Raw genomic sequence first — 21,382 nt, forward strand, 5'->3', positions numbered from 1 at the left:
GTTGATCCGTCTGGGGAACAAGGAGCTTGGAGGCGCCCGCAAAGGGCGGGACGGAGAGGCGAGCCACCGTTTTGACCCTCCGCCTCGCTGGTTGCGGAACTTGGCCGATCTGGGGGCATTTCCACGAACCGTCGGCCAGAAGGGCCAGAACCGCCACAAGGGCGGCTTCTCCATTTGGGGCAGTAACCCCCAGCCGCGTTTGACCCGTCAAAGTCCATCATGTGACGAGCGACGGGCGCAAAATCCCTGGGCGGCCATGTGCTACCCAAAAGGGTTGGCGCCAAAACCGACAGCTTACCCGAAACGGAAGCCCAACTACTGCCCTCTTTGGACACCCTCGCCGTTTGCGATACTGCTCCATCAGGAACAGTGCCCTTCTCTCACGATCGGCCCGTCTCTGAAGAAAGGCACCCGTCCTTCGAACTGAGCCGCCCGTTTGGGCGCATCTCAGACAATCCGAGCTCCCACTCTCCCAATGTTCTGGGCTTCAGAGGGGTATCAAAAGTGGAGGTAGAGAAAGGCAGCAAGACAGCTCCTGCATCGTGTGTTGGTACCTGAGCCATGGCCGCTTCCGCAACGCATCAGCCGGCAAAACGTCAAACGAAGCCGGATGCTGTGGATGCTTGGGCAGACAGGCCTCGATATCGCGCGTGTGCGCGTGCGCGCGCTCAGCCGGTGAACGGACAGACAGACAGACCACAGCAGGGAGAAACTACGGTGCTTCTCGTCCCGCGTCATCAAGTGCTTTGCGTGTTTGATGGCCAACATCCAGTGCTGTCTGGGGAGATCACATTGTCCCAGGCAGGGCGTGGACGGGTGGGATGAGATGGGATGGATTGATGGTGTGGTGCTGCTGCTCTTTGTTGTTGCGCTCGATTCGGACAGAAAGATACATAGTACATGGCGTACATGGCGGACGTGGACGGGTACGTACCGAAACGGAGTATCCAAGTACAAGCCCATCGGTACGTATCGATTCGTGGTACTTTGTACCGGATACGGTACGTACCAGCCGCTGGTGTCGCTGTCACTGAATCTGAAAACGTCCCTATGGCCAGGCCCTGACTTGGGCTCCTCCCCTCCTCCCTGGCCCCTGCCCAGAGGTGGTCCTCACCGCACAAAGTCCCATCCCACGCCCGGGGCCCTGGTCAGCCAAAGCAGATCCCCCCCTCCACTTCCCAGCTCCACAGTCCTCCCCTGTCCATCGTTCTGCTGATGACCCAGGCCCAAATTCCCTGGGAAGGGGTACCCGTACTGCGCTGCTTCTCCGGCAAAATACATCCCCCAAGTACCCTCTCCCATCATTCCCCGTCTCGAGGTACCTCTGCTGCCCCAACCCAACCCAAACCAGGGACGGGCGTCCATTACATTTACATCCCGTCTCCCTCTCCCCACCGTCTACTACTGCCCGCCCTCCTCTTCCTCTCACTACCTACAACATCAACTTCATAACGACGACCTCACCTTGCCGGCGCAATACCCTACGACCGGTCTATCCAAGGAGCAATCTTCACACAAGTCGTCCACTTCACTTGGAAGCATCCACCTTAGTCTCCACGCACTTTGTCGCCCTCAGTGCCCGCCCATCCAAGGTCTCTCCACAGCGTCATCGCGCATCGACCTTGACCACCATCGCAGACCCTACAAATATCACCGGCTGATATCCACCTCGTCCGACGGCCACTTCTCCGCCGCAACCCACTCCATCCTCGGTGACGATTCGAACTCTACTACCCTTCAGAGTTCACCCCCGAACGAATTGCTCTCACGCCCATCGCGACACAATCGCGACTCGTCTCTTCCGATCCACCCTGCCCTGGTCGGCCTTCCGCGCTTGCTCGACCCATTCGAGCAACAGAGCCTCCGCGCAATGCCCTCGACCCTCAATGCGCCTGTGCTACAGGTGGATGCCAATTTAATCCATCAAGTCGACACCTCTAACCCCCAGAACCTCTTCAACCTCTGGTGCAGTAAGTTGTCCCCATCCCCTACACTCCACCCAGCTCCGGGCTTAACCAGATATCCAGTGCTGTCCAGGTGCGCAGACGCTCTGCCACAAGGAAGAAGACTAGAGAACCTCGTCTGGAGGTTATTAATGGAGGAGGTCCCCAACGAGACTGCACCCAACTCCGCCACTTCGCTCCCGCGCGAAATTCAGCGCCCAGCACGCAAGTCCTCTGCCGAGGACGTCCCTAGATTATCTGCAAGCGTCGACTCCCTTGAGAACGACGAAGCTGTCGAGTTCTCTTCTGACTCCTCCCCGCTTGACATCTCCCGACCACGGATTCGACGGCAAGACTCCTGCACGAGCACCCGCAGCAGACACATCTCTTCCGAGAACCTCGAGAAGATGGTTTCGTCTATTGTGGAGCAGAAGGAGTCTCTGTCTTCGCCGCTTCCCGCGTTGCCCCCCCTCCAGTCGCCACCCAAGGAGGAGCCCTTGATGCTCCCTCCCCCGGAACTTATCCGATCAGGATCAACCACTACCGAGTCTCCAAGCAAAGATTCCGACGGCCCATCCGAGTGCTCGTCGCCTGCATCACCCGATATGCAGACCAACAAGACCACTGTTGTCCGCGGGTTTTCGCCTTCGCAGCGTCCCATCCCCGCGGTCTTCACACCACCCAGGACGACATCCGAAATTCCTGCTCCCAAGTCCTCCCCAGCGGCAAAGAACGTCGAGTCTAAGAAGTCTCGGGCCAAATTTGTCCTCGGCGGATCATCAGAGGAGTCCTACAGCGACCATGGCCACAGCGTTGAGACTCGACCCACTCTTGCACCCCCAGTACCCAAGAAGAAGATGTTCCAGATCGGAGGCTCTTCAGAGGAGGACAGCTCGCTCAAGAGCGCGCTCGCGTCCCCACGCCATGGCATGTTGAGTGTGCACAAGAAGCAAACCTCGTTCGCCAACAACCTGACGACTACGATCCCATCCTCTTCATCCGCCGTCATCGATGAGGACGAGGAGAGCTGCTATGATGAGAGCGCCATTGATGATGACGACGAGGACTGGGAGGACTCGAACGAGGAGGAGAGCAGCAAGAACAGTGTGGATGAGAAGACGTTCTTCCAGCGAGTCGACTCGAATGCCAACCTGACCTCGCGTCGATCTCTCATCACCTTGGGCCTCGAGTCAAACCAGCGTCGTGGTCCCGCACCTCACCTCGGTAACATCGCCTCGCAGTCGACTTCGGCTATCCCACAGCGTGCACGAAACAACTACAACGGCCCTGCCATGGTAGCGTCCCCCAACGACTCTGACGATGCGCCTCTAATGATGAAGCGAAAGCCCCGTGGTGGCCCCCTGCGCTCTATCAACGAGATTCCCCGCTCGTCGGCTCAACCCATTGCCCCTACCAGCAACGGTGTCAGCCAGCCCATTGCCTTCTCCCCAAGGACGACCCGCCGCAACATGATGTCGACGGAGCTCACTGAGTCGCTGCGACGTCACCTCCTATGGGAGAGGTCCCAGAAGACCTCGACTGCCAATGCTGTGCTCAAGCGTCGCCACACATCTCAGGACGTCGCTAACCTGAGGCAATATCCACAACAACCCCACATGAACCGGGACAACAACGACATCAATGCCAGCAGCTGGGACCAGGACTTTACTCGGGAGGCCTTCGCCGGATACCACACCAAGGGCTGGTAAATCATACCACAAACGTCACTGCCCTCACGCAAAACACGATATTCTACATCTGCATATACCCATTCAAAAAGTGATACCCAAAAAGGACAGGAAAACTGGACTTCCATATCTTCGGCACACAAGAATGTGCCCTTGTACAATTTCAATCGATCAAGCATTGCGAAGCGACATGCTTTTTTAACGACATCGAATGACTGGCGGCGTTTTGCTTTTTTCCACACACGGACGAACCGGCCTCCAATCTGGGCAGGCCGGTCGACTGACCTGAAGTGTGCCTTGCTTTATTTCCTTGTTTCGTTTCGATCATGATACCACGGTCTCCGAATCGCATCAGTGTCTTCTCGTACATGAGTACGGGCTACTTCGTTTTCTTCTTCGCGATACCCTCATGATGGGGTTTGGTCGGGGAATTGGAATTTTTTCGTCATCAGGTCACTGGCAAGGAAGAGGGAAAGAGGGTGTATTCTAATACGGCCCGCAGGGTACAAAACCAGCATGTTGGGCAACCAGCAGATGTTCCTTCACACCAAAGGACCGGGGAGGAGGCGGAAGACAAAAAAAGACGGTCTTTCCGTCAAGCTACAGTGCGTTCCTTGCTACGCAGCAAAACCGAAAACAGGATGACCGGGGGTTGGAGACAAAACCAAAAGTACAAGTGGAAGCACGCCTTCAAAAGGACGACCTCGGATAGCAAACGAGGCTTGATTAAAAAAAATATTAAACCTGATGAACACTTCACAATCATGATCCAAACGGTGCCTCGTGCCTGATGCTCGCCTGCGACGCGCTCTGCTACGTGATCTTGTGGTGTGTCTGACATGGAGCTAGTCGTCGGCTATGTTGAATGGTGTTCCCGATCGCATATCGTGCTGACCGCGGCATGAACGGCCCAGTTCCGTGGGGCAGTGGGAAGAAGGGAAGGGATGGGGTGGCCGGTCCAACAACCAACCAACGTTTCCGTCGGCTGCCGCACCTCTCTTCCTCTCCCTCCCTCTCTCCACCCCCAACACCGCCGGCCCCGCTTTCTCTCTCGTGCTTACCAAAGCACCCAGAGGGGGGAAAACCTGATACTTCTACATTGACAATAGGGATGAACGCGGAGCCGCATGTTCCAGGTTGGTCGGCTGCCACTCTCCACGTGGAGCCCAAAAAAAAAATCGGGAATCAAACACTGAATTTTTCACGTTCCCGCCATTTTCTTTTTGTCCTGCTGGGCCCCATAAAAGAGCCGTGTGAAGGGCCGCTGGAAAAAGCGAGTTCTAGTTCTAATTTGTACCTGCAATCGCTGAGCGCGAGACATTTCAGGCGGGCAAAGGTGAGCAAGGCAAGGCAAGGCAAAGGCAAAGGCTACCAGCGGAAGGGCGGGATCCGGGCCCTCTTTTTTTTTTTTCTTTTCGCGTTGTTGTTTGTTGCTACTCCGGCGCTGTCTGTGTCTGGGCAGGTCGGTCGGTTTCTTGGACATGAGCAATGCCTGTCTGTCCACATGCCTGCTGACTATGTACCATGCTCAGCAAGTGGCAGCTTAGGCGCAGCAGCGCTTGATGCACAGACTCTGAGCGTGAGAGTGGCACGCGCTCTCCCTCTGTTGTTTTTGCGATGCACGTGTAGTCCCCAATGGCGTGACACAGCACAAGACGCGGACCGGTGTGAGAGGAGGTTTCGAGGACCCGGCCGGCCCTTGCTTGGGAGGAGCTTGGGATCTCAAGTTCAAGTCAGACAGACATGTGATTGCTGACTATGCAGCGCCACGGCAAGCTATGGCTGTCTCTGCCTGGGTAGCTTGCCAGGCTTGCTTGCTGGCCCGAACCTTGCTCGGGGCACATGCTCGAGGCTAGTGTGTTGGGCTTGGAGGGGGGAGGGGAGGATGGGGTGATGCGTAGTCTAATACACGAGTGTTTGTGTTGTGTTGTATTACTACTGCCACTGCTACTTGGGAGAAATACGCGCTGCAATTGAACGGAGGTGGGGTGGTGGTGGGAGGAGGAGGATGATGGAATGGATGTTGTTGCCATGTGAAGAGAGAGAGAGAGGCTGCTGATGACAGACAGAGACTACGGGCAATCAATTAGATCTAATTGATTTGATTTGATTCGATTTGATCTGATCTGGTCGAGAAACGCCAGTACGAGAAGGAAGCGACAGAACCCAGTCGGCTCGGCCGCGTCGGCTTGCCTCATCGGGCATGATACGTCGAAAGTCGAGAACCCTTGGTATCCCTCCTCCGTCTGGTTCGTTCCTCGTCTCCAAACGCGGCGCTCCATCGGCGGTGTTTGATGTTCGTTGGCCGGGCTGGCGGGCAAAACGAAACAAATGGACCAGTCTCGCTAGCTATGGGTCGCTCCCTGAACCAAAGTTTTGGTCGGTCCTGGGGACCGGCCCATTGCGTGTGCATTTCACTCAGCTAACTCACTGCTCATAACTACCGCCAGCCCGCCTTCTCGCACTTTTGCGCGGGACAACTCGGCCAAGCGGTGGAAGGCCCTGGAATGGGGATGGGGAATGGGGCCTCATCCTCTTGACACTTTTGTATGACACTTTGTGGATCATGTCGCCCGCAGTAGGGCTGGGCGGATGCGGTCCAGATTGTACAGATTGTCGCCGGCTGCCAGGGCGGCTCAGCAGTTCTTCTCACGCCATGGCCGCGCCCTGGGGCTGGGCGCTGGGCGATGGGAAACGGAACCGCAAGGAACGGCCATCGACCGAACAGCCCGAGGTGCCCCCGTCGCTGCCCGTGTCCTCCGTCCGCGCGGCGACGTCGCCCCCCGTACCCACCCGCTGGGTCATTCCTACCTCTTACAGTGGTGTTATTACACCTTCTCCGGGTAGGAACCCAGTTGTAAATTGGAGGTCGGTGATGGCTTTCCCAGTGGTGACCCCCCCTCTCAATCATGTGAATTACCTAACCCAGCGGCTTTTGCGCTGCGGGAATGATGGTGCACTTTAGACTACTGCTAATCGAACGCTCCAGCCACAGAACATAAGGGGAGCTCCTGGCAGCCGGTCGCAAACACGGAGTCTGTCCGTGAGCTGTCAGGGCCGGCGTGTTAGATCTTGATTCACCCGATCCTCACACGTGCTGTGCCGGACCGTATACACATCGGACATCGGATCAGAGGTATGCATACCACGATTAAATCAACCAAACGGGCAACCCCCCCCCCCCGGGTGTACCTCCCCCCCTTCCATATAATTGGGATATAGCGACCGCCGTATAGCGGTTTGGCGGACCAGCACACCCAAGTCGGAACTTCCAGTCCTGGGTCGTCATTGTTGGCGGTGGCTGATACGTATACTGTCGGGTATGCCAACTTTTGTTCCCCATGGGAGGACTTTTACACAACAGAAATCAGCAGAAAAGTGGACTTTCATGAGAATCCTCTTTTCCGAGTTCCAGGTTTGAGTGATTTGTCACACACACCTGCGAACACACAAACGCACGCACCTTGCCCACCGCACGTCCGCCCCGGGTGGGGGTCTCTGTTTTCGTGACACGGACCATGCCGCAGGTAATTGAATGGCGGAGGGCCGGGAGAGAGAAGCTCAGCATCTCAAGCGTCCAGCCGCCCGTCAACCTTCTAGAAACAAGTCTTTTTGTCGCGGCTTGACATCGGGTCGGCAAAGCGCGTCTCCTCGTCAAAGGGCACGCGAAGCTTTCTCCCCTGGTCTCGGAGGCTGCATGTCTCGGGCGCCCGACTGCTCCTGCTCCGCCCGATCGCAAATCTGCCCTGCCTCCTCCCCTTACAAGCTCGGATCCAAGCCAACAATCTGGTGGGGCAAGGTTAAAGAGGGTCCCACACGAGCATGCCATGCCATGTGGTTTTTGGGGGAGAGGGGGGAGCTGGGTTTCGCAATCTTCCCAAGCTTTGCGGGCCCCGCCCCTCTGGCCGCCGAACCCCGATGATGGGCCTTGTCTGTCTTTGTCGGTGACGATGGCCATGGGCTGGCTCATGCACGCCTCCCAAGATTGAGGAGCCCACCTCACTCAAATCACGATGCGATGGGGGACTTAGGGGCCCAGGCTCGCCGGAAATGAGCATGTCGCGTGTGCACGCATGTCGCATGTCTCCCTCTCACCGCCGTTCGAAGGGAGGGGGGGGAGAGGCTGAGGGCAGGAGGATGATGAGGATGCTACGGGGTGGGCTCGGCCGGCCGGCCACGTCGTGTCTCGTCTCTTTTTGCTGCTGTCTGTCGGGCCTCCGCGCGACCAGCACGCGCCCGTGGAGACCGGTGAGATCTGGGCGGGATGGGCAAGCTGGCATGGCGGATGAGAGGAGAGAGACTGAGAGGGCCATGCGCTGGTCACGGTGGGACTCAAACTCTCAATTTGGCCCACGTCTCCCGTCGTGCATGACGTGCTGCCTGCTGTCAAACGGTCTCTATTTCTCCTTTCAGCCCGAGCCACGGTTTCGGGTTCCCAGGTGCAGCAGGGGCCAGCGACGAGATCCAGCAGCGTGGGTGCGTGAGCTGTCACGGCGCTGCACGGCCATGTCGGCGCCGGGGTTTCCCAAAGGACGGTCGCCCATCACAGCATGCGTGTCGTACAGCCTTGCGCCAGACCCCGGGTGACGATCCAAAGCGAATCTGCCACCCGTCTCACGGCCAAGGTTGGCGATCAATCTGGGGTAAAAACAGCGCCAGTAACGAAGATCAGCCGTTGGCGTTGAGCCAATTGTCTGTAGACGTAGATCATCTCGGGCACAGCAATTATGGTACTATATGTGCACCAAACGTTGGCGGGCAGCCAGCACCGGACCGTGCAGAACCGGTGTGAACACTTGTCGTGGAGAGAGTACTGGTCCACCCTGAGATCATCTCGGCCGTAGAGCAGGGCCGTGCAGGCGGTAGCCAGTGCAATGCGAGCCGAACCAGAGCAGGCTGTGCGGTGATGGGCGCTGGAAGCTCGACGCGAGGCTCGCTGCATTGCATCGCTGCACACGAAATACCGGAGTCTGGCATGGGCGGAGGCGGCTTGGGCCGGGGTGGTAGCACTGCGTCGAGGTCAGGCCCGTCACATGGCCGTGCTTGGCTATCTACTGTGCTCTCCAACATTGGTGAGCATGGGTCGGCCAACAGCTCGGTGAAGAGATCCCACCTGCTGTGGTTCCCAACCCGACATGTCGTCTCCCCCAGGGCGGCTCATTCAGCACCAGGAGTTGTGACATCGCGGTGTCAGAAGCAGCAGCATCGCATCACGCCCGCCCTGCCTTGGCGCGCACAAGGAGGGTACCAGTAAACCAGGCTGCCAGTTTCTCCGCCAGGTTCAAGCGTCGGGCGCTGTCTATCCGCCACAGAGCAGGAAGGGAGGGGGGGGTTTCTGTCTCGGCGGATGATCATGCATCTTCTCTCATCGTCCGTTTGGTCGGCATCACGAGAAATGAGGTAAGGCATGCGGGCCCACCCCTGTGGTGTTGAGGAAAGAGAAGGACCCTGAATTTTGGCAATGTGCATGTGAGCAGCAGATCTGTTCCAGGCCCAGGGCTGATTGGCAGCTGAGCGGGGAGTAAATGCGGGAGGTGTTGCAGTGTGGCAGGCCCGGCTCCTGTCACCGGCGTCCCCGCATTGTTGTTGTTGTTGAACATCTGCCCAGCTCGATGCGTTGTCTTTGCCGGGAGCCCCCTTCACAGGAACAACACACGAGACTCCAGCACACCGCGACAACGGATGCATAGCCTTTCCATGGTGTTGTTCTCGCATCCAGTCTTTCCGTGGGGGTGGGCCACACGCCTCTGCGCGCCCGGTGGACTGCGGAGTGACGGCGATTTTGAGTTGGATTTCCCAAGGAGGGTGAGGGGATGGGAGGGGGAGGGCGCCGGCGGCAGGACCGGGAGAAAGCATGCATTGCATGTGCGGTGATGCGGTGGCTGTAGGCAGGTATCCCCAGCCGAACCGGTCGACTTCGAAAGCGGTCTATCACCGCTCCCATTAGAGCCGACTCGCACTGCTTCACATGCCCTGCGCAGCCGTTTTGGGGCGAGAGCTGCCTCTGTATTCCGCAGGCATGATGTGTTGTGCTTCATGTCATGTGCCATATATTAATTAGACTACTGTATCGACAGTGCAGTATGTAAGGGGCAGGCAACAGGTCGTCCTGTGCCGGCAGTGTCTGTGGCGCCGTGGGATTGAGGGTCAATCATCTGCTGCATGCTGCCAGTCTGCCAGTCCACGATGCTTTGCGGCTTGCATTGGCGAGGTGATATCGTTGTCTGGGGAGGGAGGCATCGCGTTGGGGTTGGGGTCGCGGAGGTGAGGTCACCCTTCAATAACTGCGGCTCCGGTGCACATGCCGTGGCAAAATCTGCGATGATTTCTGCGATGGCTGCCGGCGGTCGATAAATTCAATCAATTGATCAATTCAATTTACAGCACCAGAACGGTGGAGAGGCGGCCCATTGTAGTGTACTATAGTTCGAGTTTTGAGTCCACTGAGTTAACTGGTGCTTGCAGGAAGAAAAGCTCCTACCAAGCACGAGCAGTGCAAGTGCAGCCCACGCATGCGCCTGCCTGACCAGGTTGGCCCATTGTCGTCTCTTTCGCCTCAGCCCTCCGACAAGGCCGACAAGGACCGTTCCCGCCAGACTTAGTTGACAGTATCTTCCTGGGTGGTTGTCATTCGACCAGAAAGCTCTTTCTTTGTCAAAGACTCAACCGTAGTGAGATGGCAGGTGTGCAATGCCCCACGCTCTTTCTCTTAGCTTGGCTACGCTGGCGTGCAGAACGGAGGGGTACTTGGGTACTTGGGTACTTGGATGCTTGGGTACCTGGGTACATCAACAAGTACCGACGTCTTTGCATGGGCGGCCTGCACGGTTGTGGGCGATAAGCCCTGCCTGGGCATAGCGTTTCCTTATCGTGCAGCCGGCCGTTCTGCAGCAGCTCTTGTTTCTCAACACCACCACCAACACCACACAACCACACCACAGCCAACTCTCTCCAAAACCCCCATCCCATTCCCACTCACACCAAATAGCTCAATCTCACCGACTTTTATGACTCTTGACGCATCTGCAGCCTCTGCAACCACCCCCCGTCCCATGCGTTCCAGCCCAATGGTATTTTCTCACAGTTTCATCCACGGGCTGTTTCTACTGTAATGTGCCATGCCGTAACGGCTGCTCCACCCGTTTCTCAACACGACACCCCAGGTCAACTCACTCCGCCTCGCTTCACTGCCTCCGCCGCTATCACCTGCGAGCTTCCAGCTACCATGCCTGCCCTGTCATTACCCTGCGGATAGCTGAATTTCTCACCGCTTCTGCAACATGGTCGCTACTTGTCCCAACCGCATCTATGGCTGGCAGAATCTTCCGGGTCCCACGACTGCCGCACAAAGAGATCTGGAGTCAGCCGGTCTGCAGTCAACTCGACGGCAATCAGCCGACCCACTCTCCCGCTCGCCCCACGCCGATCCCGGATCACCGGCCGGACAGGATGGCGCCCGGAGCTTTGTGTGCTCACCATTCACCTTCTCTTCATAGGCTTCTTCTGTTTTAGTCCGTCGCAGCGGTCGTTTGCGCTAGATCGGACTGGTCAGCAGCCGCTCTTAGACTCCTCGAGCAGCATCACAGACTTTCAGTGCTCCTCCTGCCTGGAGTGTTCTCATGGTTATGATTGTCCCGCAGCGCACATATACACGATCACCATATAGCGGCAACTTTCATCACAGAAACACACCCATTGCCAACTTGCAGCGTCATAAAGGAGGGTATATTCCCTGTGGATGGAGGGCTGCTCTCTCACTAAGAGGTACCTAGACATGTCACAGGATACTACCCAGTTCAACATTCGCTCTCTCCTTCCATCATCCTTTGGGCCGGGAGATAGTGGTTGTCAACGAAGGCATCCTTGTTACAGTCGCTCGTGGTCAACAAACTACCTCGAATCGACCACTTGTATCGCTGGCATGGACGAGCAGTGAAGCTCCCAAGATCCAGCATCCTGGCCCGTCCGTTTCTGTTGGGGATAGGGGGCTTAAACTGCCCGCCGCCTGCTGTCAGCCCATTAACCGCCGCCTATCATTGGCGGCGCTTCGCGAACACACAAAACAGCGGGTTGCTGACCGGCAGTCCATCCGAACCAATATCACGGCTAGCGTAACGTCGTCGCTACGCAATCGTCCTGGATGCATCCTAGTGCGAACAGCTGTTGGGCTGCAGTCTGCCCGTCTTCTCTCTCTTCGCTGCTTGTCGCCCTAAACCACAACAACACATGGCCGCAGAGTTGCTGCTTGCGTTTGAAACGACGACGCCCGGCTCCTTCTCGGCGGACATGATTTGCAACCGATGGCGATATTGTCACAGCGTTCGGTCCGTGGCTGCCTACTCTCTTCGTTCCTTGGGGGCCAGAGGGCGACTTCCGCATCGAGCTTGACCGTCTCGTCTGAGTGCGAGGTTCGGCCGACAGTCTAAACTTTGGCTGTCACACTCCCACACCCCTTTCCACCGGCTCGTTTCCCCAACCAATCCAGGTCACCGGAGTCGGCGCCCTGCAGCGTTTTGCGGGGTGACCATGCTAGAATCTCTTCTAGAAAACTTCTAGTGCGGGCTAGAGGATCACGCATCACGAGTCATTCCGAAGGATAAAATCTCCTGAACCTCGTGGAGGCTCTTGTTAAGCTTCGTCTGATTGCGGGATGCCGTCATATTCAGCCCTTGGTGGCGTTCCCAAGTCATGTCGGAGTTCCATGTGGGACGAGATTTTGAGACAGCATGGAGGACGATTGACGTTCCAGCCCTCTTGAGTCGTGAAGCGAAAAGTTCTGAGCGTCGGATGCACATTAACAAGCTCACAGGCGTCCACAGGGACGATGTTGCCAAGAAAGCCGTTCCTGTCTCAGACAAAGACATGCCAGAACGCCTTCCGTGTCGATCCACACGTCATCCGCCTGTCAGTGTAATTCTCTCAAACGGATGGTTTCGGGTGGCAAGAAGGATGGTCATCAAGTCTAGGCCTGGTCGAGGTCCTGGGATGTCTTTTGGGAAGTTCCGTGTCCACAATCTGAAAGTTTGCCCGTCGGAAATTCTTGCAGAATCGGGTACTCGGTACAGTCGCGACGACCGTTTAACCCGAGGTCACGGGGCGTTTGCAGCATCACAGTTCGCATTGCCAACAAGTCTGCACCATGACACGGGTACAGATGCTGGAGCGGTCAAATCAGCCCGCAACAGGACACCTTCCACTGTTGAGAAAGCTTCGAATTGTGGACGGGCCAGCGAGCCTTCAATAGGAACCAAAGACCCGATGTCCAACCCGACCCAAGATACGCGCTACGGTTTGCCGCGCTCATGGGGCCCTCTCAGCTGCTAGGTACATCTGCCGTTTGTATTTGCCACAAGCTTCGGACCGCGTTTGAACGGACCCAATACCCCAGATTGAGCCGACAAAGGTCAAAATGCCCGATGTGAGCCGGATATTTGATTGAACTCGAATTACAACACGGGTGTGTGTGGGGGGGGGGGATGAACCACGCGCGCAAGACCCTAGTGTTCTTCCATAAGGTTGCTGGGTACAAAGATTAACGCTCAGACCATCCCCAGATTTTCACTGAAACCCGGAGCTGTGGCGTCGGCGTCACTCCGCACCCTTTTCGGCGCAAGGTCGCCAATGGGTTAAGAGGCGGAAGACCGTTCATACGGGACCAGTCGGATCGCTTGCTGGCGAGTCAGCAGCAACCACCAGTTTTGCCACTAGCATTGTGAGTGCCAGGCACATGGCTTCAGGCATATGCAGGCACGTTGCGAGGCCAGTTTCCTGGGTGAAACTATACAGGCTGCCATTGAGTTTCCCAGTTCATCATCCGGGGCTCATAACCTGAATGCCATGAGTCGAGTCTTCAACATTGATCTTCATGTCGCCGATACAAGACGGTTGGTACAGATACATAGGCTCTGGTCATGACGCAACTTTGGTCAATTGGTGGGTAGGGCTGAGCTGCGACTAATCCTGCCAGGACAAAGGGGATGGGCAGGGGGCCAAAACGCAGCGCCAAAACGCCCACCAGCCTGCCAGCCTAGCAGTAGTGCTCCCAAGTCGCCGAAGCTGTCACGGCAGTTGGTTTCCTCGAAACACTTGGGTGCTGAATCCGACGCAACGGCTTCTTGGATGCGTACACAGACCACACAGCAATAACACCCACAACAAAGACCTAGGAACAATCGATTGACCCGCTCCACCGTTTTGGTCGGCTTCCGACGACCGTTTCTACGGCCGCCCGGTGCCGCTTGAAAGGGGTTTGGTGGGAGGGAGGGAGCGGAGAGGCTCCGCCCAGGAGTTTAGATTTCAGGGTCCTCCCGAGTCTGCTGATCCAAAGATGACGTCGTTCGCCCTGTGGCCGACTGGGAGGGGCGCGGTGGTCGACAATTGGATTTCCCGGATTACCAGATTTCCCAGATCCTAGATTCGAGCGAGATCTCGTACAATGCGCATCAACTGAGATCATGGGGGCGGCATCGACTGCGGGGGTTCCAGTCCCCAGGGCTGTGGCGGTGGGACCTCCTGTTCTGGACCCGCAACATCTTCCAACTGAAGACTGGGAATACTGGTTATGTCACTCCGGACCCGGCTCACGATACCCTCAAATTTCGGCTCGGACTTTGGTGGCTGAGGTAACCACTGTTGCGATGACGTCTTTCCGACCCACAGATTCCAAGCCCCCTCTCCCTCCCAACGTTTCCGCCCCGACATCATCGCGCCGCGCCTGTCGGCTAAAATCCAGCGAAGGCACGAGGTCTGTGTACTAAGATCCTGCTTGCGATATCGTCGTCGGCTGACCCACTCGCCCTTGGCGAAACCGCGGCAGGGCAGTGAGAATCTGGGGGCCTGAACCCTTCCCTCCTCTACCCCCACCGTTGTGCCGATGTACCGATGTACTCGTCTCAGAATAAGGTGAGCCGAAGACCTGGGGCCCCGCGCTAGAAAAAGAGAAAAAATTGAATGAAAAATTAGCGAGCGTCCGTGACGTGGCGAGCATGGGGAAGCACGTTTATCCTTTAGCCCCGGCATGTACCTTGATAGACACATCGATGACTTGGGGTGGGTGGACAAAGCCCGGCGGGCGAATGACTCTGGCGGTCACGACGGACAAAGGGATTTCCGCCTGGCCATACTAGAGGGTCTGTCACTGCCAAGAATCTCGACTGGCGCGGCTGCAAGTGCATCGCGGGTAAACATGCTTCCAGCCCTGCTCAGGTTGGCACTGGTTGCTCTCATGCGCGGCATAGAAGCACGAAAGGCGCACTCTAGCGATTTTCAGACTGCTACTGACGGCGGATGAGGGCTCGAATGATCTTGTAGAACATTCCGCAGAGAAGATGCCGCTCTCAGGTCGGCTTCGCCTGAGCATCAAGACTTGGGCTGTCACAGGCTCAATATCAGGAGGGCTTCAAACTCCGCAGGCAGGGCAAAGCAACAGGTACAACCTGCTCGAAAAACTTGCGCAACCTCAAGGCAAACAGAATAAAATTGTCAGCGCGACTCGGTCCAGTTGTGAGTCTGGCTGCAATTCTTGCATGATGCTTAGGTATTGTGTGGAAGCTAGGATGATGGGAGGTTGAGACTGGTGGCTGTTGTACGAGGCTGAGTCAGAAGAAAGATGACCGCACGTCCGTCACGAGGCTATGCAAATACAATACACTGGACAATCTGTAAATTGTATAGTCCTACATACAGTCGTCAGCATAATTCAATTGCTTTAGTATTCGTCCCTAATCCCTGTCTTTGCACTCAATGCTGGGCTACGTCTGAGCAGGCGTCAAATTCAAGTGATAGCATTATAGGAGTGACTGAACTTACATGGCAGCTTGAAAGCGCATAGGAATCATGCACATGTAGTCTAAGCTAAGTGTACACCGAAAGTGGACTACTATTTTCAGACTCACCTCGTCATTGTAGGCTTAGTAGAAGCTTAGTAACACGTGTCTATATAGCGTGCAGGGAAAAGAGGGACTCCTTCAAACTCCTCACTTCAGAGCTGCAAAGCTCCCCGGCGGCGGCAATGAAGAGTAAACCCACGGTATAACCATCCGCCAGCAGCCTTGTACCGTATCCTTAGTTGCAATACCGTAAGTCCTGCCACTTCACCCTGTGATTACCAACTTAGAAGTATCATAGTCGGGCCCCGAGTGCGTCAGTCCCGCAGAGGCACAGACACCCACAAAGACGATGGCAACGTACAGCGAGGAGCAGCTCGAGCTGTACCTCCAGCACATCAGGTACCCCCGGGCCAAGCACCCGGCCGACAGGCTGCAGCTCCTGACGGGCCTCGTGCGGCACCACCAGGCGCGGGTCCCGTTCGACAGCGTCGCGCTGCACTACTCGCCCACCCGGCTCCTGTCGCTGGACCGGCAGGACCTGTTCGACAAGATCGTGACAAACAGCCGCGGGGGTTACTGCATGGAGGTCAACGAATTGTTCGCGACCGTGCTGAGGACGCTCGGGTTCCAGCTCTACAGCGCTGCCGGGAGGGTAAAACATGAGAGACTGTAAGGCATATTCCGGCCCCTTGGTCTACTACCGGTACCCAGATGGATTCTCGCTCGGCCTCAACGTAATTACGGGCACAATCCACTGATGAATGATAACCTACGTAGGAGCCACATGGTGAATCTGGTCACCATCGAGGGGAAGAAGTACCTAGTAGACGTCGGCTTCGGCGCCCAGGAGGCAACGCAGCCCATCCCTCTCGAAGACGGGCACGAGATCACGACCATCGCCCCGATAAGGGGCAGGCTGGAGCTGAAGCATATCGGAAAGCAAGTCACCAAGGACGACCCGTCCCAGCGGCTGTGGGTATGGTCGTCGAGGAAGGGGAGCGAGGCCGAGTGGGAGGACATGTACTCGTTCTCCGAGGCCGAGTTCTTCGCCGAGGACTTCGAGTGCCTCAACTACTTCGTCATGACCAGGCCGCAGAGCTGGTTCCTGCAGGCGGTCATCGCGTACCGGCCGCTCCTGGACGAGGCCACGGGCGAGCTGGTCGGAGAGAGGATACTGCATGGGAATGTCGTCAAGGAGGGTGCCAGCGGGCAGGACCGCATCATAGAGGTGCTGGAGACGGAGGAGGACCGGGTACGGGCGCTGGAGAAGTACTTTGACATCCGACTGACAGAGAAGGAGAAGAGGGGTATCAAGGGCCTGGTGACTGAGCTCAAAGGGAAGAAGGCGTGATAGGATCTTTTTGGAGGTAATAGAAACGGGTCAACTTCTTCCGCCACATGGGTCTGGCAGTATCCAAGACATCGGCATGTTGTTCGGAAATGAGGTCGATTTCACGGAATGTACATCATTCCATTAAACTGGATGGATGTTTCCAAATTTCCACAGCCATAAACACCGTATTCCTGCACTACAGGTAATCTATGAGAAGCATCGCTTGGATGAAAGCATGCAGCAGGCTGATACATATTACAGATTACCCGCCATAGTATAGGCTCCCTTGGCTTCTCCCGTGCGCGGTGTCTCTACAGATGTGAACAGAACGGATAGGACTGCTACCAACGACAAGCCAAATGGACTTTCGTATGATTCAGTTCTTAGAATTGTCGATTCTGTCTTTCCCCAATGAACATGAAGAAGATTGTGGAAGTACTCCGGAAGAAGTCACGTACTATGTGACAGACATTCAGCCTTCCTCGTTGATACACATAAAGAAGGAAACAATTAGTACCCGTCGTAGGTTTTCACTACTTCAAATGGTCCGATCGATATGAAACATAGAGGACCCATCTTCAGACATGTGCATGATCAGAGCTAGGACTGGATTTGTGATGTCTGGGCAACCAAAAAACGAGTGCAGTGTCCTCTTTCAATTCAATCAAGAAGCCGTGACAGCGCTGGTTCAATATTGGACCAATACGAATCGTTGATCTAGCATCATGTTCCTGTTCAAGGGACTCCAGCCCGTGTGGATTACACTGTTGGTTACAATGATGACACCCACATTACACATCTGAGGATTTTGACCACAGGTTGACGAAATTGGATAACAACATAAGCGACACAACACCTCTTTCGTCAAAATATTCACAATTCCCCAAGAATGAGGCCTGCTGGCTTGCCACGCCATACTCCTAACGGTCATTCACGGTCGTATAGCAAGGGGAGGATTGGACAGCTGACTGCACGGCGAGACGAATGAGGATGGCGCCGTCAGAGAATCCGCCCAAGTCCAGCCAATCAAAATAATACCCAAGGAATTTACTGATTTTACCCCTTTTGTGCTGACAGCGACACGAGCAAAGTCTCGAGCTTGAAACACATTGATAGGGCACCGCCATGCCAGGGAAGACGTCCTTGTCGCCTGGCCTGTTATGACTGGACCTGTATCACTGTTGTTGCAACCACTGGGTAAGCATATCTGACCAGGTGAGCACGGCATTTTCCGTGCAGCAGGTTGGTGGTATACAGGTACTAGTGGCAATGTACAGAAAGACGGGACGTGTACCCGGAGTGGTGGGGGTGCTGACTTCGGGAGCACCTCTCACTATCACTATTTGTTGATGTTGGTAAATTAACAATTATTTTATCTCTTACCAACAAGGTGCTTGAGTCTCCGCCCCCTGAGGGGGCCTCTGGGGATCATCAATTCCACACAAAACGAAAGGGGGGTGGGGATGTTTCGGAAAGGACCGACATTCAGTACCATTCCGTTGGCCATCACAACACCTCAAGCCATAGTCTACAGAGCCGACATGTCTCGCGCCAGCTTGTCCCCATCACTCAGAGAGCACACCGTCACTTCTCTAGACCGCCATTTTACAATGCGGACAGCAATGCAATGCACGCACACACACAGGCATTGACATACACAAAGCCTGCAAGGTCGCCACCCTCCCCTCTCGTCGGGCATCTCACACGCCCGGATCGGCCATCTAAAATGTGAGAGATGACCTTCTCAAAGTATACTATCACCCAGCCGATCGCCGAAGGTACACATAGAAGAAGATCCCGCCTCCGCGGCAGATCAGGCCGGATAAAGCATAGGCCTGGGCAAGGCCCGGGGTGTGGTGGGCAGAATGTGGCTGTTGGTTGGGCAGCAGCGAGACGGTACCTTTTGTATGGCCACTTACGTGGTAGGGGAGGGGGGAGGGGGTTTGGTTCATTATGCACGCATGCATGCTGGACAAGGGGCAAGGAAGAGAACAAATACATGGAGGGAAAAAGAAAGCAAGAAAAGAGGTACCCTTCATGCATTGTGTATCCCCTCGTTCCCCATCCATCGGGTCCCTCGACCCGCTGAAGATTATCATATTCCAGGGGCTGTCCTTATGTCAGTCTCTACCCCACGGGGAATCTGTACAGGGGGAGAGGGCTGTAGATAAGCGGGGGTTCTTACATGCCGCTCACATGTACATGGGTGCTTACAAGCATTCCACGCAGCAGGAGCGCGCAGGCGACACTCACACCGTCTCCCAAGTTTAGCCGGCGGCCGAAGAGGGTGTGGTGATGGTGTGGGGGGCGCCGGGGCCGAAGCAGGGCCAAACACCAGGGCTGGGTGAGAGAAGGAATTTGGAAACGGAGGAAGGAGGGGGTGGTGAGTAGGGCAGCGCTCGGCCGGGCTGCCATCTGAATCCGCCGCACGTGGTTGACCTGATGGAGGGTTGCCGTTCCCTGATTCGGCGGACCGGTGACGAACTCGGACGAGATCCCCGGCCCTTTCCAACCTCCTTCACGTTTCAACCCCGGGGGGTTGTCACTCGCCACCACCACCTCGGGAACCAGCCCCTGACCACCGTCGCAATGGCTGGCTGGAACGCTTCCCCGGAGACCAGACCTCCTACCAAAAAGGAGGCTGCACGCTGCTCGCTCTCAGTCAGCACCTGGGGACTTTGTTGGTAACGAGCACCCCCACCCTCTCTCACCTCTGGCGCAGCCTGTGGGGTAGCATTGGCGAGCATCTCTTCTTCTCTAGCCACGGAATCCCAAATCTTGGGACGATCCCGCCCTTCAGTGTGGGTGGAAGGATGAGCTATTGCATCCACCGAGAGTGGCAGAGGCACGCAGCCTAGCCAGGGCAGTTGACGTCCCATCAGGCTGTCAGGCTGTCAGGCTGTCGGCCCTACTTGGCGGGGTCAGATAGACAGGGCAGACAGGGCGCACAATCCAGGGTCGAGCATGATGGACGCCGCACGTGTCTCCTCGCCGATGTAGCTGCCCTGACATCGATTGAGACACCGGAGTCTCATCGTCAATTACCCCAGATTATTACGTCCATTTTCGGATTCCGATCACGTCGACCGCCCCCGAAGGGGAAGATCTTGTGACCGTCAGGCACGCAGGGGCCAACGGCGACCCGGGGGTTTGGTTTGCTGAACTTCAGCCGGCCGTACAGGATGTGTAATCTGGCCGAACACCGCGCTGAGACGTCATCACAACCACACACTCGCCTTCCCCTTCAGGCCTCTCACGCGTCTCATCGCAATTAGCACGCTGGCTGATTCAGCGGCGACCTCCCTCCCTGGTCTTAGTCACGAACATGTCGAACATGACCACCCCGCGCTGACATGTCTGTCGTCCGCAGGACGTCCACATTTTTACGTGCAGTCATCTTGCATGAACGCCATTGCTTACGGTGGGGGTTCCGGTTACGCGATCTGGCGAGGCGAGATCCTTCTGCGTGCTGGCGCCGCCCCCTAGTGCCACAGAGATCCCACGTACACGGTACTGGGTGCTTTCGCGACGTGGTACAGTCAAGTTTTTGGCGATCATTGCACGAGACAACGTCACGAGTGAAGAGTCATCGAGCGCCAGGGGCAAGACGGGAGTACGGAACGGACCATTAGAACCATGTGCGCCGAAATTCACCCGTCGATATGGCCCTCCTCATGGTAGGAGGATTCGGACCGGTGAGGCAGGGCGAGATGCTATACACGGAGAATTGCATTCGTAGGGTAGTGTATCAGCCCCTTGGGGTACATCCATGGCCTTTGCGGAAGGACTGCGTTGTGGGTACATGTTGGATGTAAATCGGCCGTCACACATCTCTCGGCTGATAGCAGCCACACATGGGGATGGTGGGGAGCACCCATGTAGGCGGGCCGTTAACCGCCTCGCCTTGAATTCAGGCTTGCATACCGCTTCGCACGCGACCTGCCATCTATCGCCATTGAGCAAGAGGGACAGGGTCCAAATACGTGCAGGACGTGCGGCCCTAAGGGAGGGAAGCCTTCCGACCTGTGAGCGACCAAGCCGCTTAGAGGACATCTGCATGTCAACGAAGCACAATGTATCTCCGTTTCTGCTGTCCCGTTTCGCAGTCGGTCATTTCTGTTTCAACTACTGTTGAACCAAGAATGCCTGCAACCTGCTGCTAAAATCAGCCCTATTTATCTCCAAAATATCGACGTGGTCAGTCTCGCAGTCTGGCAGTTTGATCTGCAAGTAGTGCCCACCACAGGCGCTCCACGCACTAAAACGAGCGAGTCCGCCAAGCTGCCGCTGACCGCGCTTGCGGTTGATAATCATCCCCCCGACAAAGAGGCCTGGAATTTTTGGAGATCAATTCGAAGGGCATGAATAAGAGAAGCTTGGAAAAGCGGCAGGAAATCTTAAAATGGTAGCAGCTGCACCCCAGGTTTTTCAGGTCGTTCTCGACCAAAATAACCGCGCCGGCCACTGGAACCGTCTGTCTTTCTCCACACTCCACTGCCGGGACTGTGCGCATCCACTTCTCAGCATCAACCGCGCGGGGCGGCTTGCGGAGTCCAGGCAGGCCTCGACGCCAGCTAAGAGTCAGTCATT

General features: G+C 56.3%; 3 protein-coding genes across 3 annotated transcripts; all 3 read left to right on the forward strand.

The window, feature by feature from the left end:
* Nucleotides 1-1,870: 1,870 nt before the first annotated feature.
* INS49_009582 (uncharacterized protein) lies at nt 1,871-3,652 on the forward strand (the record flags this gene model as incomplete). The annotated part of the gene is made up of 2 exons (XM_043170312.1): nt 1,871-1,970; nt 2,046-3,652. 2 exons carry the CDS (start codon nt 1,871-1,873, stop codon nt 3,650-3,652), a joined length of 1,707 nt encoding a protein of 568 aa, XP_043024877.1.
* A 2,635-nt stretch (nt 3,653-6,287) lies between these two features.
* On the forward strand, nt 6,288-6,700 carry INS49_009583 (uncharacterized protein; the record flags this gene model as incomplete). The annotated part of the gene is made up of 2 exons (XM_043170313.1): nt 6,288-6,474; nt 6,621-6,700. 2 exons carry the CDS (start codon nt 6,288-6,290, stop codon nt 6,698-6,700), a joined length of 267 nt encoding a protein of 88 aa, XP_043024878.1.
* Nucleotides 6,701-15,808: 9,108 nt separating this feature from the next.
* On the forward strand, nt 15,809-16,810 carry INS49_009584 (uncharacterized protein; the record flags this gene model as incomplete). Its single annotated transcript, XM_043170314.1, has 2 exons — nt 15,809-16,128; nt 16,237-16,810. 2 exons carry the CDS (start codon nt 15,809-15,811, stop codon nt 16,808-16,810), a joined length of 894 nt encoding a protein of 297 aa, XP_043024879.1.
* Between the last annotated feature and the right edge of the window lie 4,572 nt (nt 16,811-21,382).

The sequence above is a fragment of the Diaporthe citri genome, assembly GCF_014595645.1.
Source record: "Diaporthe citri strain NFHF-8-4 chromosome Unknown scaffold_4, whole genome shotgun sequence".
NCBI lineage: Eukaryota > Fungi > Ascomycota > Sordariomycetes > Diaporthales > Diaporthaceae > Diaporthe > Diaporthe citri.